The sequence below is a fragment of the Physeter macrocephalus genome, unplaced genomic scaffold (assembly GCF_002837175.3).
Source record: "Physeter macrocephalus isolate SW-GA unplaced genomic scaffold, ASM283717v5 random_1491, whole genome shotgun sequence".
NCBI lineage: Eukaryota > Metazoa > Chordata > Mammalia > Artiodactyla > Physeteridae > Physeter > Physeter macrocephalus.
This window is the reverse complement of record NW_021146460.1, coordinates 1-17007: the sequence shown is the minus strand read 5'-3', so window position 1 is coordinate 17007 and position 17007 is coordinate 1. Positions and strand designations below refer to the sequence as shown.

At 56.7% G+C, this 17007-nt stretch overlaps 2 protein-coding genes across 2 annotated transcripts in view; one reads left to right on the top strand and one right to left on the bottom strand.

Moving 5' to 3' along the window:
- Positions 1-5415, bottom strand: part of ODAD3 (outer dynein arm docking complex subunit 3) — a 9429-nt gene extending 4014 nt beyond the window's left edge. Inside the window, exons 1-7 of the mRNA XM_055083441.1 lie at positions 4697-5415; positions 3235-3356; positions 3047-3124; positions 1218-1388; positions 1029-1130; positions 805-930; positions 478-600 (exon numbers count right to left, since the gene is read on the bottom strand). Coding sequence (XP_054939416.1) covers positions 478-600; positions 805-930; positions 1029-1130; positions 1218-1388; positions 3047-3124; positions 3235-3356; positions 4697-4937 — 963 coding nt within the window. The 5' untranslated portion in view covers positions 4938-5415. The remainder of the gene's footprint in view (positions 1-477; positions 601-804; positions 931-1028; positions 1131-1217; positions 1389-3046; positions 3125-3234; positions 3357-4696) is intronic.
- Positions 5416-5507: 92 nt separating this feature from the next.
- On the top strand, positions 5508-17002 carry LOC102979763 (glucosidase 2 subunit beta; the record flags this gene model as incomplete). Its single annotated transcript, XM_055083440.1, has 12 exons — positions 5508-5603; positions 5919-6071; positions 6276-6392; positions 6806-6901; positions 6998-7055; positions 7959-8076; positions 9583-9712; positions 14571-14655; positions 15556-15634; positions 16364-16450; positions 16727-16909; positions 16985-17002. Coding segments are annotated over exons 2-12 (1047 nt in total), but the record flags the coding sequence as incomplete, so codon positions are not given.
- Between the last annotated feature and the right edge of the window lie 5 nt (positions 17003-17007).

The window sequence follows — 17007 nt, the reverse complement described above, 5'->3', positions numbered from 1 at the left end:
GGGGCCGGGGGGGTGGGGGAAGCACCCGCACGGGGGTAAGGGAGGGGGTAAGGGAGGGGGTGGGGCCCAGGCGTGGGTAAGGGCACCCAGGCAGGGGTCAGGAGTGCTTGACAGGGCCTTGGTCGAGAAAGGGAGGCCTCAGAAGCAGCGCAGAGGGACGGGGTCCAGAGTGCGGGGGCGGGGCCTGTCGGATAAGGGGCGGGTTAGAGGCAGGAGCAAATTTCCGACACAGGCAAGTTTTGTGGGGAAGGATGAGGATCGACCTGAGAGTCAGGGGAGGGCTGCAGGGCGGAGTCAGGGATGTGAGAGGAGCCCTGGCATCTAGTGGAGATGGAGGCGGAGTCAGGAGAAATGTCAGAACTGCTAAAGGGCCTAGGGCCTGGGCCTAGGCCAACGTAGTGGCCCAGACCCAGCAGGGCCGCATCTAAGCAGGAGCAGGCTGGGGTGGTCGCAGCCCCGTACCCCTGGTGCGCCCACCTTGCGCTCCATGCGTTCGTTCTGCAGTTTCCTCTCCTCCGCGCGCTTCTTGCACTCTGTTAGGTAGCGTTCGCGCTTTTTGCGCTCTCGGAACACTGTCTCTTCCAGATGCTGCAGCTGGTTCTAGAGGGTGGGAAAGGGGGACAGGGGCACCTATCCGGGCTCTGGGCCAGAGCCGCTGGGTCAGGCTGTGGGGTCTTGGGAGAGAGATGGGACGGGTTCCGGGACAGCTGAGGTTCAGATGCTGGAGCCAGAACAGAAGACCATGGCGGCATCGGGGGTCGGGGAGCAGGACCTCCCCGCCCCCAGGACCCGACGGGCTGGCACCTTGGCGATGTTCCTCGCATTAAGCGCCTCCTGATTCACTAGGTTCAGTTTCTCCAGCTGGTGTTTCGTTCTCACCACCTCAGCCTCCATGAAGTCCAGCCGGTTCTCCAAGCGAAGGCTCTCCTCCTGGGGCGTGAGGGATGAGGCAGGCCTGTGACCGCTGTCCCTAACAAGGCTGGCCCTCCCATTTGCCACCTCCCACCCCCAGTCGCCCTGGTCCTTACCTGTAGATAGGCCTTGAGCTGCAGGTACACATTGGTGATGTGTTCGGCCTCCTGCACCTTCATCCGGGCCTTCTCCAGGCGGTTCTCCAGGTTCCGCATGGTCTAGAGAGAAGCAAGGCTGGGCTGGGTCCCTTCCCCCCTCAATTCCTCCCCCAGGATCAAGGCCTCTGCAGACCTCACTGGCCCCACCTTGGCCACCTCTGTGTTGCTATCTTTCGCCTCTGCCATCTCCAGCTCACGCAGACTGTGCTGCAGCTGGAGCTCCTCCAGCCACTTCTGTCGCAGCCCCAGCTGGTACCGAAGAGCATTCAGCTGCTTCACCTTCTCACTCAGCCGGTGGTCCAGGTGCTCCAGGGCCTGCTGAGGGAGGGGAGCAAGAGCGGGGGCCTGAACCCCTCACCTAGTCCTTCCTTCCTTCTCCTATATCTTTTTTTTTTTTTTTTAATTTTATTTATTTTTTAGCTGTGTTGGGTCTTTGTTGCGGTGCGCGGCCTTCTCATTGCGGTGGCTTCTCTTGCTATGGAGCATGTGCTCTAGGCACGCGGGCTTCAGTAGTTGTGGTGCGCGGGCTCAGTAGTTGTGGCTCGTGGACTTAGTTGCTCCGTGGCATGTGCGATCTTCCTGGACTAGGGATTGAACCCGTGTCCCCTGCATTGGCAGGCGGATTCATAACCACTGCACCACCAGGGAAGTCCCCCTTCTCCTATATCTTGGTTCTCATCTCCCCTGACTCTTAGTAGCGTCTGACCTGGTTGATCCCCCTCTTCCTGCAGATTCTTTTTTTTGTGGCTTCCAGGACCCCCACTCCTTGGTTTTCCACCCACCTCCCTGGCTGCCCCTTCTCCATCTCCTTTGCCTTTGAAGAGGCTCTTCTCTCCTCTGACCAACCTTACCCCCTTGGTGATCCTATCCAGTCTCAGGGTTTCAAAGTCACATATACACTGAAGACACCCCAATTTAGCCTCCCTCCTGAACTGCAGGCTCGTATATCCATATCTACACTGCCTTCCAGATGTTTCCACAGGCAGCTGAAAACCATCGGGTCCAAAACTATGTCCTTGATCTTTCCCCAAACCTGCCCTTCTCGAATCTTCCCCATCTCAGCTCATGGCAGCTCCACCCTTCCAGGTGCTCAAGTCCCAAACCTTGATGTCATCCTCACCTTCTCTTTTTCTCTCCCACCCGCATCCAGTTTGTTAGCAATTCTCTGTTCTATTTCAAAGGTTCCTCCAGAGAGATCTCTTTCTTCCTATTTCTACCCCTTTTGTCCTAGTGCAGCCAACACCATCTTTCACCCGGCTGACCTCCTCCTGGCTTCTATTCCTGCCTCCTAACAGCCCATCTTCCATTTCTCTGATGCTTAGTATAAAATCTGCACTCTTGCAGTGAAGGCTGCTGCAAAGTTCTGTCCCTGCTGACCTCCCTGACCTCACCTCCTACAGATCCCCCCTCACCATCCCGCCACACTTACCTCCTTTGTGTCTCCAACACTCTACTTTTGTTCCTACACTAGGGACTTTGCACTTCCTATTCCATCTGCCTGGAATGCTTTTCCCCAGATCATTACCTGCCTGTCCCACTCTCAGCTCAAATATCACCTTCTTAGAGAAAGCAAAGACCCCCATCCTGCAGTCTAAAAGGCAAACCCCTGCCCCCATCCATCTCTAGTAAGTCAGTCTGTTTTATTTTATTTGTTTCTCTTGTCACCACTGGGAATTACTTTGTTTCTATATTTGTTGTTGTTATTGTTGTTTTTTTTTGGGTGGGGGGAGTCTGCTTTCTCCACCAAGATATGAGATTTTGGGGAGTGGGGTCTGTTTTTTTCACCTCACGGTGACCAACACCTAAAACCATGCCAGGCACATGGTAGGTGCGTGATAAAGATTTAGAAATAAATGAGTGACGCCAGGTGTGGAGAAGGGATTGGAGAGGCGAGATAGTGGGCAGGGAGGCCAGTCGGGTGGGGACCCAGGCTGGAAATGAAGGGAGATGGTCAGTGGAATGGGAGTGGGGCAAACCTGGCCTGTCCTGTTCTTCAGGTATGGCTTCTCTGATTTCCATTCCCGAATCACTGCCTGGATCACTTTCTCATCTCCCTGCAGAGAGAAGAGCCCAGTCACACTACTGATTCAGGCCACTTCTACTTGAGGTGGTGCTCTGCCCCTGGGGATGCTGCTCTCGCACCCTGGAACCTCTTCAACCTCACCTGGAGCAGGTCTGTCAACTGTAATTGCAGCGCCCTGGTCTCCTCATGGAGCTGGTTGATGGTCTCCTGATTCTTTTTGATGCTCCACTGGGTGCTCTCATAAAAGGCCTTCCGGTCACCCTCTGGGGTCATGTGAGGTGGGCAGGCAGAAGCAGAGCATCATGGGAAGGGGGTACTTCCCAGAGGGAAGATCTTTTAGTAATTGTCAACCTAACATTGTAACAATATTTCACTTTGAGCATTTGTTATGTGTTGGATGCTGGACTAATAGTTTTCTTTTCTCAGCGGCCATGGCTCACGGGCCCAGCCGCTCCGCGGCATGTGGGATCTTCCCGGACCGGGGCACGAACCCATGACCCCTGCATCGGCAGGCAGACTCTCAACCACTGCACCACCAGGGAAGCCCTGGACTAATAATTTTCTAGGTATCAAATAGCGTGTGCCAATAGGTACATATCCATATACATATTATACCCATTTTTTTTTTTTTTTTTTTTGTGGTACGCGGGCCTCACACTGTTGTGGCCTCTCCCGTTGCGGAGCACAGGCTCTGGACGCGCAGGCTCAGCGGCCATGGCTCACGGGCCCAGCCGTTCCGCGGCATGTGGGATCCTCCCAGACCGGGGCGCGAACCCGGTTCCCCTGCATCGGCAGGCAGACGCGCAACCACTGCGCCACCAGGGAAGCCCTTATACCCATTTTATGCATGAGAAGACTCAGGCTTATTAGATTGTTCAGGGTCACAAACAGTTGGACTCCCCAGCCCATACCTTCAACCACTATGCAAAATTATCTCCTAATAATAAAACAATAATGGTTTATACCAGGATTTCCCAACCCTGGCACAACTGACATTTGGGATGGATAATTATTTGCTGTGGTGAGTTGTCCTGTGCATTGTCAGAGCAGCATCCCTGGCCTCTACCCACTAGATGCTAGTAACTCACCCCTCCCAGCAATGTGACAAACCAAAATGTCTCCAGACATTGCAAAATAGCCCTATTCCATTGAGAACTACTGGTTCACACTTTATAGTGTTACTGTGTGCTAGGCACTGTTCTAAGCACCTTACACATTTCAACTACCTATGAGGTTGTACTGTTACTATCCCCATTTCATGGTTGGACAAACTGAGAGCAATCAGATTACTCTTAGTCCCTGAATGTCAAACAATTAGTATATGTAGAGCCAGGATTTGAACCCAGAAAATCCAGCTCTAGAAATCTATATTCTTTACCACTCCATGCATGATAGAAGAGTTGAAATTACATAAAAGTATGAAATGCAATCCAGTCAGTTCTGAGCTCAGGAAAAGTTTTACAAGAAAGATGAGGAAAACCATGAAGCAGTATGAGTTTTTGCCTCCAGAAACTGGCCACTGGATGAACGCCAGTGAAACGATCCTGCCAGGTCAGAGGACTGTTGACTCTTGACCCTTCTGTGCCCTCTGGAGCCATCTTACCTAACAGTTGTATCTTCCTTTGTAACTCAGCCACCTGCGTGTGCACAGCGGACTTCCCCTCGCTGGCGTGGAAAGGTGCCGCCTTGGAATGGAGTGAGTGCCAGGCCTGCACTGAGCCCTTGCCTCGAGGGTGGTAGGGCTTGATCTGAGCCTGACTGCCCTTGACTTTGGAGGGAGCTGAAATCTGGTCCTGAGAAGACATGGAGTTGGCGGAGGCCGCCCAGCACAGGGGAGACGTCATGATTGGGTTGAGGCCAAGGATCCCTGGGGGTTAGGGGATCCACTAGGAATTGCCTCTGTCTGGGATCCGTCAGCTCCTGTTCCTTAGGCTCTGGGAATGCACTTGTCTACCGCTTGGCGGGGCCTCGCAGCATCTCCGGTTGCTAGGTAACCTTCCCCGCCTCCCTACAGCGCTCCCAAGGAAATCGCCTGCGTTCCAATCTACGGCTCTCATTGGCTGACGCTGAGCTGAGGGGCGGTCCCAATAGGGGACAGAGCGGACCAGCTCCGCAGAAAAATGGGGGAGGGTACTTTGGAGTCACGTGCTCATCCCCACCCCTCCACCCTAACCCCGCCGAGGCGGTTCGCGGGCATTTTTCAGGAATTTTCTGTTCCGGCTGCAGAACCCGACACTCCCAAGATGGAGGCACCTTACGCCGCCATTAAGCGCTAACCTTCAGAACTATTCCCTTTAAGGCTTCACAGTCCTATCCAAGATGGCCGCCTCGGTTCCGGCCCCGCCACTTGCCACTCGCAACATGGCGGCCACGAACGGCCGTTCAGGGAGCGCAGCGTGATGCCGGAAGTGATGCTTCCACACATTTCCGCTTTCTTTTTGCCGGAGGAGCAGTTGACTGCTGGGTCGGGGGGCGCGGTGGCTATTGACCTTTGCCCCAGTCTCGTGCAGGTGGTGAACTAGTGGGCGGGAGGGCACCCCAATTTCCTCTTGGGGTCAGTCGAAGGCGGGAATTGGATAGCTAACCACCCCCTACTCATGGGGAGCGGAGGTTTGGAGATCCCCCACCGTTGATTTGGGCCAAGTGAGATTCCCCTCCACTGGGCAGGATTGGGGAGACACCCCCCCCGCCCCCAGTATGGGAAGCAAAGTGAGCCCTCATTGCCCGGAAGCGATGGAGGAATCCAGTTGGCTGGAGGGAGAGGTGCCTTCCTTCGGCTGGAAGTAGCCCTCTCCCACTGACCTGCCGCCCCTTTCTTGCTGCAGCGCGAGGGCACAGCGCACCTCCCAGCAGCCTCCTTCCTCTGACAGAACCCGTTTCCGGCCTCCGAGGCTCCAGCGAGATGTTATTAGTGCTGCTGCTGCTGCCCATGTGTTGGGCCGTGGAGGTCAAGCGACCTCGGGGCGTCTCCCTCACCAGTGAGTCGGCCACTGGAGGTGGTCAGAGGTGGGGGTGGGGTGTGGGAGGCTCCTGGGAGAGGCACTTAATAGCCTTCGGTTTCAGTGTTCTGGTCTCTGGGCAGGGAAGGTGGCAGTGCTCAACTGGTGTGTGGGAGGAGAGGAGCCGTTGGGTGGAAAGGGCCTCTTCCTGCCCCGGGCTGAGCCCCTTGCCCCCCTCCCCAGACCATCACTTCTACGATGAGTCCAAGCCTTTCACTTGCCTGGATGGCTCTGCCAGTGTCCCTTTTGATCAGGTCAATGACGATTACTGTGACTGCAAGGATGGCTCAGATGAACCAGGTGAGCTTTTTCTTCATTCTTTCACTCATCATGCATTTATTGAGCAGCTGGTGAGTGCCAGGTCCTGTGCGGTGACCAAAACAGACCCAGTCCTGTCCTCAGAGAGCTCCCTGTTGAGTGGGGGGGAAGCGGGCACAGAGGCGAGTGGTCAGTGGTTTGGTGAGGAGAGGGGGAGGTGCTGTGGGAGCCCGGAGGGGGAGGGGGAGGGGGTTGGCAGGGCCCTCTTCTGAGGGCCTCAGGGAGGAGTGGCAGGAGGGAGCACTGGAGAGTTTTCTTTCAGGCCCCGAGCGTGCAGTTGTCTTTCCTCCTCTTACTTGGGATCAGTTACTCTCACATTCCTTGTTCCTTCTGTGGGTGTGACACTCTGGATTCTGAGCACACTCCACAAACCCTCCCTCCCTTCTTCCCCCCAGGCACAGCCGCCTGTCCCAACGGCAGCTTCCACTGCACCAACACTGGCTACAAACCCCTGTACATCTCCTCCAGATGGGTCAACGATGGAGTTTGTGGTGAATGAGATCACCCTGGGGTTGGGAACAGGGTGCTGGGTGGAGGGAGGGAAGAGGCACCGCCGGGTCCGATGGTGCCCACACCTCTGCCCTCAGACTGCTGCGACGGGACGGACGAATACAACAGCGGGATCGTCTGCGAGAACACCTGCAAGTACGTAGGTGACACCCCCCATCCCCCCCTCCTCCAGACCTTGCCTTGCCCCACTGGGTGAATCAGGTTCCCTCTCTTTTCTGTTTTTGTGTACTGAGTGCTCACCCCGTGCCAGGTGCCGTGTGAATGCTCCATCGGCAATTTCCTCTTTGGCCTGGAAGCAGGTGCAGTTTGCCTAACAACAGATGAGGAAGCTCGAGCTTAGAAAGGAGAATGACTTCCTCAGGGTCACATAGCTAGGAGATAGCAGAGCCGAGACTCGAACCCAGGTCGGTCTAACTTGAGACTGCATGCTTTTAACTGCTATGCTCTGCAGCAGGACCTGAGAACTGAAATGCCCACAGGTAGGTAATCTAAACAGCACAAGCAGGCTGAGTACAAGGCAGTAGGGAGTGGTGGGACTGTGACATCTAAAGGCACAGCTGCCCTCCACTCCTGTGAGTTGAGGGCAGGTGGCAGGGCTGGATTTGCTTTTCAAAGAAGCTGAGAGTCCCAATACTTATGTAAACTCTTTTGATGGAAGATCTTTTAAATAGAGTGGATAAGCAGAACAGTGCTAACCGGCCAGATTGCCCTTTGTGTCTGGGGGTCTGTGACTTCTGTGCTTTTCTCTCCTTCCTCTCTTGGGAGCCACCTTCCAGCCCCACATCCCAGCACCCTCCAGTCCCTCCCCTGACCCTGAGGGTGGACGAACCCTGCCCATTGTCCTTCCCCGCAAGGATAGGGATGAGGGACTCTGAGGCCAAGAGAGCCTGGGGAGGTGGGGGGGAGGAGGGTTTGCTCTCCTGTCTTTGCCCACATAGGGGGTGTGAAGGCATGGGGGTTGAACCCTTTTGGAAGAAGCAGACCTGGTGGATGCTAAGTGCCCCCGACCCCATCGTGCCTGGTGTCCCCTTCCCCCAGAGAGAAGGGCCGTAAGGAGAGAGAGACTCTACAGCAGATGGCGGAGGTGACCCGCGAGGGGTTCCGCCTGAAAAAGATCCTAATTGAGGACTGGAAGAAGGCCCGAGAGGAGAAGCAGGTGAGGGGCCCGGTGGGGCTGACCCAGGACAACCTGGAGGTATGGGCTGAGGAGGCCGGCTGGGGTAGACGTCTGCTCCCGACTCGTGGTGTCCTGGGGCCAGTTACTGTCTCTCTGCGCCTTTGATTCACTCGTTTGTCCACTTGGCGTTTAGTTGTCGCGTAAGCGGGTACCAAGTGGGCGGCAGCCAGTACAGGCATCGACCTGGGCCTTGGGTGCAGACTGAAGTGGGCTCGGAGGAGCTCTGCTGCCGCTAGGACAGGAGGGACACCTCTGCATCCCAGTCCCGGGGTTCTCTCCTCTGTAAGTTAGGGCTAACGGCTGCATGGCTTCGCAGTCTGGGGGAGGACTCGAGATGGGGGTCAGTCGGTCGCAGTCAGGTTAGTTCAATAGGGCGGGTGCTGGGGGGGCCAGAAGAGGGTGTACCCCCAGGGGTGTGTCTCTCCCTCCCCTGTCTGCCACCCCCTTTGCTGTTTGATGGGCCAGAGTCCTCAACACTCCGGGGCTCTTGCCCAACCCACTGAGTAAGGGCTCCAGCTCCGTTTCTCTGCCCTGGGCAGCTTCCAGGTTTTTCTCTCTCACCCCCGTGGCCTGGCTAGTGAGGTACCTCCCGAATTCATGGGGCAGTGAATTCAGGGCCAGTGAGATACTTCCTGAGTTTAGGGGATACTGGGGGAGCTGCATGGTGAGGTTGGCTCCAGGTGATCTTTGCCCTCCTGGGCAGGTGGGAGGATGCTGGCAGCAGACCAGGCTGAGGTCTTGGGGGGAAAGTGATCCCGTGCGGGCTTGGGCTAAGACCCTACGGCTTGGGACCCCCATCCCTAGGCTGGAGTCCACCCAGCACACACATTCCTGTTTGAAATAGCCACAGAAGCCCAGACTGCACTGGGCTCATGCATCATGACTAGAAGCAAACGTGGAACTAGATGTGGAACTGCCTCAAGAGTGCATCAACTAGTGGGAGGGACACACAGACAAAGTGATAGCCAGGGCTGAGGGGAGAAGGGATGTTCGGGGCTGTAAGGCATAGAGAAGACTCTTGCCCGGTCCCTCTGTTCCCTGAACCTGTCTTGGGGGTAGGAAGCAGGGAAGACTTTCTGGAGGAGGAGGCCTCCATCTAAACTGAAATCTGTTGGGTAATTCAGAGTTAGCCAGGCAGAGTGTTCCAGACAGAAGGAAAGCATGTGTGAAGAACTGGAGGCAGAGAATGGGCCTCTGAATGTTGTCAGGGCAGTTGGATCTTACAGTTTAAGATAGCAATGGGGTGGATGGGGCTGGAGAAGTGGGCAGGGGCCTGGTCATGCAGGGCCTCGGGGGCTACATTGACGTCTTTGGGTTTCTCTCCAGTGGGCTGCAGGGAACCACAGCAAGGGGGAGACCCAGAGAGGGGTGTGTATTTTGAAAAGATCCTGTGGCCACCCTGTGGAATAGAGGCAGGGAGATGGCAGTCTGTGAGGAAGAGGGTGGAACAGGAAGAGAGCTGGCCCCTGTCTTCTGCCTCCCCAGAAAAAGCTCATTGAGCTGCAGGCTGGAAAGAAGTCACTGGAGGACCAGGTGGAGTTGCTGCGGACACTGAAGGAAGAAGCTGAGAAGCCAGAGAAGGAGGCCAAGGACCAGCACCGGAAGCTGTGGGAAGGTACATCACTATGTCCCGGGGTGGCTGTGACTTGCCCTTGGCTCCTGGCTGGGAAGAGTCTGGGCCCAGGAGCCTCTTGCTTGTTATCTCTCATCTGTGGTTTTGCTGATTTTTAAAATCATGGCATTTTAGTTCCCCGCGTGCCCAGTTATCTTTGACTGTATGTTGGTCACTGTGTTTAAAGGTCATTAATAGGAGTAACTTGCAGTCTAGGATGAGAGGTCCTTCTCTAGAGAGGAGGGGCTTTTCTTTCTGCCATCTCTGAGTACTACCATTCAGGGATCCCTTGAATCCAAATTCAATGCTGGAGATTCTTCCAGTCTCTCAGGCGGTGTGAGCCGAGGTCTGAGCATAGGCTGGGTAATTTCTGGCCCAGCTTATCCCTGAGGGGAGCCCCGTGGGGTCACAGTTATGCTGGGGGGGGTCACCTTGGACTTTGATTTTCATTTCTCTTCCCTCACAAGTTATCAAAATGGACATCCACATTTGCCAGGATTGGCAAAATCCCTTAGGGCGAAAGCGGCTTCCATTTTCTCTTACCTTCTTGATTTCCTCTTGGTCCTGGAAACGCCTACTGTTTTGGTTGGTTTTAAGATGATTTTCTTATGTTTTGTCCAGCATTTCCTTACTGTTGGTAGATTGTGCTGCCGTTATGGGAAATCTGAAGGCTTGGCATTTGTTCTCAGTCTGCTCTGTGTAGGGGCACATGGTGGAAGGAGGATAGAAGGGAGAGGAGGGACAGAAACCCGTTCCCGGCTGGTTAAAAGACCAAGCATTGCTGGGAGGATTTGGAGGTGTGGCTCCAGCTGGTCACCGGGCTGGTGACCAGGAACTGGCAGTCTTCTCTCTGAGGCCATTCTGTGATCTCATCCATCTCTTTGAGCATCTGCTGCGTTCTCCCTTCCTTTCCTATCTCTGCTCTCATCTCTCGTAATCAGTAATTCAGTCATTCATCTAACAAGCATTTGCTGTGTACCTGTCATGTGCCAGGTACACCCCAGGTGCCAGCAATACAGGATTGAACAAGACAGAGAAAGCCCTCTGACCACAGAGGGAACAGGTGCAAAGGTTCTGAGGCAGCATCTTGTCTAGTTTTTAAGGAGCAGTAAGGAGGCCATGTGGGGGAGTGAGAGGAGACTCTCCCCTTTATTTACATAGCATCAGCTGCTTTTGTGATACAGCTACAGAGCCGAGTGGTTGCCAACAGAGACCTTATGGGTTGCCAAACCTAAAATATTTAGCATCAGGCTCTTTACAGTAAAGTTTTCTGACCCCTGATAAAGACACTGATATTCTCTCCCACACTGATGATAGCTGGACCAGAGCACCCAGTGCTTGTTTCATAAGGATCATCGTGTCGCTCCTGCCTCCCTTCCCTATGAACTGCACCCAGACGTAGCCCTGTTTCACAGATGAGGAAGCTGAGGCCTTGCCCAGCTAGGTTGATGCCCAAATCTCTCTGATTGCAGACCCTGTCCCTTAACTGCAGGCTTGAGTCATCTGCCTGTTCCGCCTGGCTCAGGGCCCAGCATTGCCCTGGCCTCCTGGTGGCCTCCCTCCATCAGGCCAAGCCATTCTTCTGCCCAGCAGTTTTCCCGGCTCCCCGGTGCCTTGGATGGGACAGCATTTGGGCCACCACTGCCTGGTTACGATGCCCCCTGCATCAAGAAGTCGAGTACTTTTCCCTGCCCTGCACCCTGTGTACTCACCACATTGGTCTGATTGCCTTTCCCCTGAAACTGCTGCCCTTTATTGCTCCCAGGGTTCTGCTCCAGCCATTTCCACTGCAAATACAGAGGTGTCTGTACAGAGGTGTCTAGTGGGCTCTAGGTCTAGGCCCAGCGCTCAGCAGTGACACATGAGGCCCCGTCCTGCAGCCCTGCTCACCTTGAAATGGGAGCAGCAGATCAATGAGTCTGTCCCACTGTGCCCCAAGTCCTCAGGTGGCGCTGCCTCCACAAAGACTTTCCAACTTCCTTCATGAGATCAGCCCTTCTGATCACATGTGACAAAAACCCAACTTGAACCCACTTCGTAAAAAGTGGAAGCTTTAGGCCCAGTGGGACCCTAGGCTCCCTGGATGGCAGGAGTCCTCCCTCCACCTCTGGGCTCTGCCTCCTTCTCTGGGCTTCCTTCCCAGGCAGGCTCTGCCCTCCTGTGCCAGCACAACCACAGGCAACACTAGTTTATTTCCTTCTGGCTCAGCAGTCCCAGTGAGTAGGGAATATCACTTTCCCACAAGTCCCAACACAGATTCCAGGGCAAGCTCCTGTTGGCTTGTCCCAGGTCACGTGGCTGCCCATGAACCAATCCCTGGAGCCAGGAGGTGCAGCACAGGTTCTGATTGGTCAGGCCTGAGTGTCAGGTGGGTAGTTGCCCACAGGGAAATGGAGGAGGGGTATTGTAAGCAGGTCAGGTTGTTTGCTGGAAAGGTAAAGTTGAGGGTTGGAATTACCCTCCTTTGCTGGGGTCTTATTGCTTCTATTATTCTCTGCCCTCTTGGGTTTTAGAGTGAGTAGCTGGTGACCAAGTCAGACCTGTCAAGGGCCAGGCACAACATGGGGTCACCCAGGTCGGACTTTTAAGGGTGGTATGAGTTCCAAGGCCAGATCATCGGAGGCGGGGTGTGTGAGTGTGTGTGAGAGACGTGGGATGTGACTGGGGGCCTTGAAAGCAAGGCTGGGAGTTCCCTGCTCTATTTCTTCCTAGTTTCCATGTGATTTAAAATATTCCACCTGACTTCCATATTCTCTGTTAAAAAGATTTTTGGGGGTAACAATCCTGAAAGTAGTAAAGTAGAAAGGGAGAGAGTTTTCCTCCAGGTTAACCTCTACCAGGAGGCATGAAACCTTCCAGACCTTTCTTGGCCATCCCAGGCAGAGATGCAATTCTTCAGAGGGTAGTAACTCTGGGTGTCGACCCCAAAGCCACACTTCACGTGCTCAATGGCCACGTGTAGCTGGTGGCTGTCGTTTTGGCCAGCAGATGAGGATCATGTCCATCTTTGTAGAAAGTTCTGTTGGACAGCAGTGGTCTACATGGTGTATGGGTGTTGTGCTGTGTCTATGTGTATGTACCTCATTTCCTTTTTTTTCACCCTGACTCTTCACTTTTTTTTTATTGTGGTAAAATCCACAAAATGTACAATTTACCATTTCAACCAATTTGAAGAGTACAGTTCAGTGGCATCAAGTACATGCACAATGTGCGACCATCTCTGCTATCTAGTTCCAGAACATTCCCATCACCCCAAAAGGGAATCCCATGCCCATGAAGCAGCCCCTCCCCATCCCCCCGCCTCCCAGCCCCTGGCAACTACTCATCTGCTTTCTGTTTCTATGGATTTGCCAGTTCTGGATGTTTCATATGAACAAAACCAGGCAGTGTGTGGCCTTTGTGACTCACTTCTTTCCCTGAACATCGTGTTGTCAAGGGTCATCCACATTGTAGCCTTGTGCCTGGACCCTACTTCCGTTTAACAGTTGTGTCTATTCCGGTGGATGACCCTGGCAGGATTTATTTAATCCAGGTGCCATTTTTTTCTGTCAGGTTCTCAGTGCTGGTCTTCATCGTTTGTAAACGCCTGTTGTGTATTAGGGCTTTGGCCCCTTGTGACTGAAGTTGCCGGTGTTTTCTTATCATTCATCTTTGGTGCCAGGTTCCTGGCGTTTTCTTGCTGGGCCGTGTGTTAGAAAGTGAATTCAGGGACTTCCCTGGTGGTCCAGTGGTTAAAACTGCGCTTCCACTGTAGGGGGTCGTGGGTTCGATCCCTGGCTGGGGAACTAAGATCCCTCATGCCACAGAGCGGCCAAAAAAAAAAAAGAAAAGAAAGTGAATTCACTCTTGTCTTCTCTTTGCTTCTGTTTCTACTGTTAAAAGAAAAGAAAGTGAATTCACTCTTGTCTTCTCTTTGCTTCTGTTTCTACTGTTTTGCACCACGGCGAGCGTCCTTTCACACAAGGCTGGGCCTACTTGTGCCCCGTTTCCCTTAGCCCAGGTTCTCAGCATGGAGTTGCTGACTCCGGTTCAAGGGTGACATGCCAGGGTTTGACCCAGATTCCCCGAGGGTGGTGGGGATCAGCATGGGCTCTGGAGGCAGACGGCCCGGCTTGGGCCCCTGGCTCTGTCCCTCGCCGCTGGGTGACCATGGGCAGGTCCCTTCATCCACCTGAGCCTCAGGCCCTCATCTGTGAGGACGGTGTCGGCTGAGTCTGCTGGGGTCTTGTGGAGTCTCCTGGGACACAGGCCACTTGTCCTGATGCAGAGGGCTGAGCTTCATAATGGAGCTGCCCTTGTGGCTGCTTTCCTGAACCCCACCTGAGCTGGCTAGTGATGAGACAGGCAGACGAGGGACCGTCAGAGCAGATATGGGGCTGAGGCCCTGCGGCCACTGGCCACTCCCTGTTCCCCTTTTCCGTGCAGGTGGCCTCTCCCCCTCCCGAGACACTCCCCTGGGCCCCCAGGACATCTCCCTCGCCTGGCTGCCCCCCCACCCCAGTCTCCGTCCCCTGACCTTCTTCCTGCTTGGCCTCTTCCCGTGGGGGCCTCCCGGACATGGCAAACCTAATGCGTGGTCCCCCGCCTGCCCCTCACAGCCACTGATCGTTCAGACCATCTGCAGACCCCTCAGGGTCTCCCCCCAATCTGGCACTTGCTACCTCCTTGGCCCCCGTGCCCCTGCACTGGCCAGCCCTTGTCACCTCCTTGCTCCCACCCCCATAGCGGCCTGACTCAGGGCCCCAGCACCCAGTGGAGGGCTGGGCATTCAGCGGCCCCCCTGGGGCATTGGGGAGGGCAGATTTTGGGGTGGCGGGAGCTGTAGGCGGTGCAGAGGATGATGGAGCTGGTCCCTCCACAGAGCAGCTGGCCGCCTCCAAGGCCCGGCGGGAGCAGGAGCTGGCGACCAGTGCCTTCCAGGAGCTGGACGATGACATGGACGGGGCGTGAGTGTGCGGCGCTGCCTGCCCTGGGCTCCCTCCTCCGTCTCCCCGCCTTTAGAAACCAGACAGAGCCCACCTCCTCGCCCTGGGGCCCCCAGGGCCCGAGCTGGTCCCAGGCCCTCTCTAAAGGAGCCTCTGCTTGCTCCTGTAGAAGATGGGTCTAGAGCAACCCCGGAGGAGGAGATGAGGGAAACCACCGCCTCAAGGAGCTGGGCAAAGGGCCTAGGGATCCCATTACTTTTCACAAGCCTACTCTGTGGCCTGGGACACTTTGGTGAAAGTCAGAATCCCCCCTGCGCCCCTGAACTTGCCTGCTGACCCCAGGCAAAGGGCTCGGTGGAGGGTGGGCTGTCGGGAACGAGGAGGCTGGGCAGCCCCCTGGTGGGAGGCATGGGACTTCGGAGGGACCAAGGGGGCAGAATGGGCAGGGGCAGTCTGCACCCTGGTTGGCGATGGTGCAGGTGGAGGGACAGGATGTGTTGCCTGGGCCATTGTGGGTATTGGGGCTTGGCTGGGGGGAGGGCGCCAGGCCAAGGGCAGATTCGATGTGTTGGGCTCTAAGGGTGGAAGGAAGTGGAAGCTGGGTCTTGGGGGACACAGGGTTGTCCAGGTATCTCCTAGTCCCACCCCATGTCCTTCCCTCCCTTGAGCCCCTCAGGGTTGTGGAGCCTCAGCAGGGGGTGGGAGGGCGGGGACTGGGTGGCTGCTTCTCCTGGAGGGTGGGGGCCAGAGGGGGCCGAAGCCCAGACTTCATCTTCTCTCAGCTTCCTGCTGCTCTCCCCTCCCTGCCCCAAGGTCCTGAAGCAAGTTCTCAGAGGGTGGGCCCTGGCAGGGGGAGGCAGGCAGCTGGCCAGCAGCCAGTTGGGCTCACCCCTCCATTGGCTTCTGCCTGTGCCCCTGCAGGGTCTCCGTGGCCGAGCTGCAGACCCACCCGGAGCTGGACACAGATGGGGACGGGGCATTATCAGAAGGGGAAGCCCAGGTACCCAACCGGCCCCTTCACTTGGGACTCCTGGAGGGGGTTGCCCCAGGGTGACCTCAGGGCCCGGGGGCCCAAGACAGGCTGGCCGTGGGCTACTCCCATGGACGGCTCCCGGCTGGCCCCAGGCCAGGGCTGCCGGGGTGCCCACCGTGGCTGATGCGGCCAGGCCTCGTGAGTGAGCAGGAGGGCAGCCAGCCTCCCAGGGCCGCTTCTCCCTGCCCTTTGGGACCTGGTGGGGTCACGCAGGCGCCCAGGGGTGTCTGATCGGGACGGAGCCAGGTTCCGCATACGCGTGCCCCACCTGCTCCGCCAAGCGCACGTACCTGATGCACCTTCCTCACGGCTGGGCCTGTAGCTCTTTGTCTTTGCTGGTTCGGTCCCCCGTCCATCGCTGCCCTGCTGGTCCCCACTGCGCCCCCCTGCCCCTCTGCCTCTATCTCAGAGAGCCTGGGCACCTCTGGTGCCCCTGCCTCTCAGTTTCCCTCCCTGGTCTCTCCAGTCCCCACCCGACACCTCTCTGGCCCCCCTCCTTTCCCACAGGCCTGTGCTGCCCCCTTCTGGCCGCCGCGCCTCACCCAGCCTGGCCCCGGCCTGGCCATGGGAGGTCAGGGCGTGCTGTGCCTGGCACCACGGCCTGAGGGCCCCCCCGCCCCCCTCCGAGAGTGCCTGGGGTGCAGGGGGGCACGTGGAGGTCCTGCTCCTGACACCACCCCAACATAACGCACACAGACCCTCCTCGGGGGAGACACGCAGACAGATGCCGCTTCCTTCTCTGACCGCATCTGGGCTGCCATCCGGGACAAGTACCGGTCCGAGGTCAGTGGGGGGAGGGGAAGGGATGTGGTCCTGCCCCCCCCTCGCCCCGCTCCTCGATGCCTCACGAAGGAACTGCCTCTGTTTCTGGCGCTGGGCCACCCTGGCCAGCTGGGCAGCCCCACCCCCTCCACAGATGCTGCCCCGCCCCCGGCTGTCTGTCCCTCCCTCCCGCCAGGCTCCCGGGAAGGGCTAGAGACAAGAGGCCTGGACCCAAGCCCTGGGGGTGGGAGGTGGACTCCCGAGTCCACAGCACCGACCGCGCCACACGTCTGCCAGGTGCTGCCCACCGACCCGCCGTCGCCTTCTGCACCCGACTTGACGGAGCCCAAGGAGGAGCAGCCCCCGGTGCCCTCACAGCCCACAGAGGAGGAGGACGAGGAAGAAGAGGAGACAGAGGAGGAGGAGGAGGGGGAGGAGGGGGAGGAAGAGGATTCTCAGGTGCAGGGGGAGCAGCCCAAGGTGTGTGTTAGGGAAGAAGGGGGTGATGGGGTCGGGGTGGGGTCACTCGCTGACTCTGTCCCCCCCACCCCCCAGGAGACCCCTCCCCCAGTCGTGCC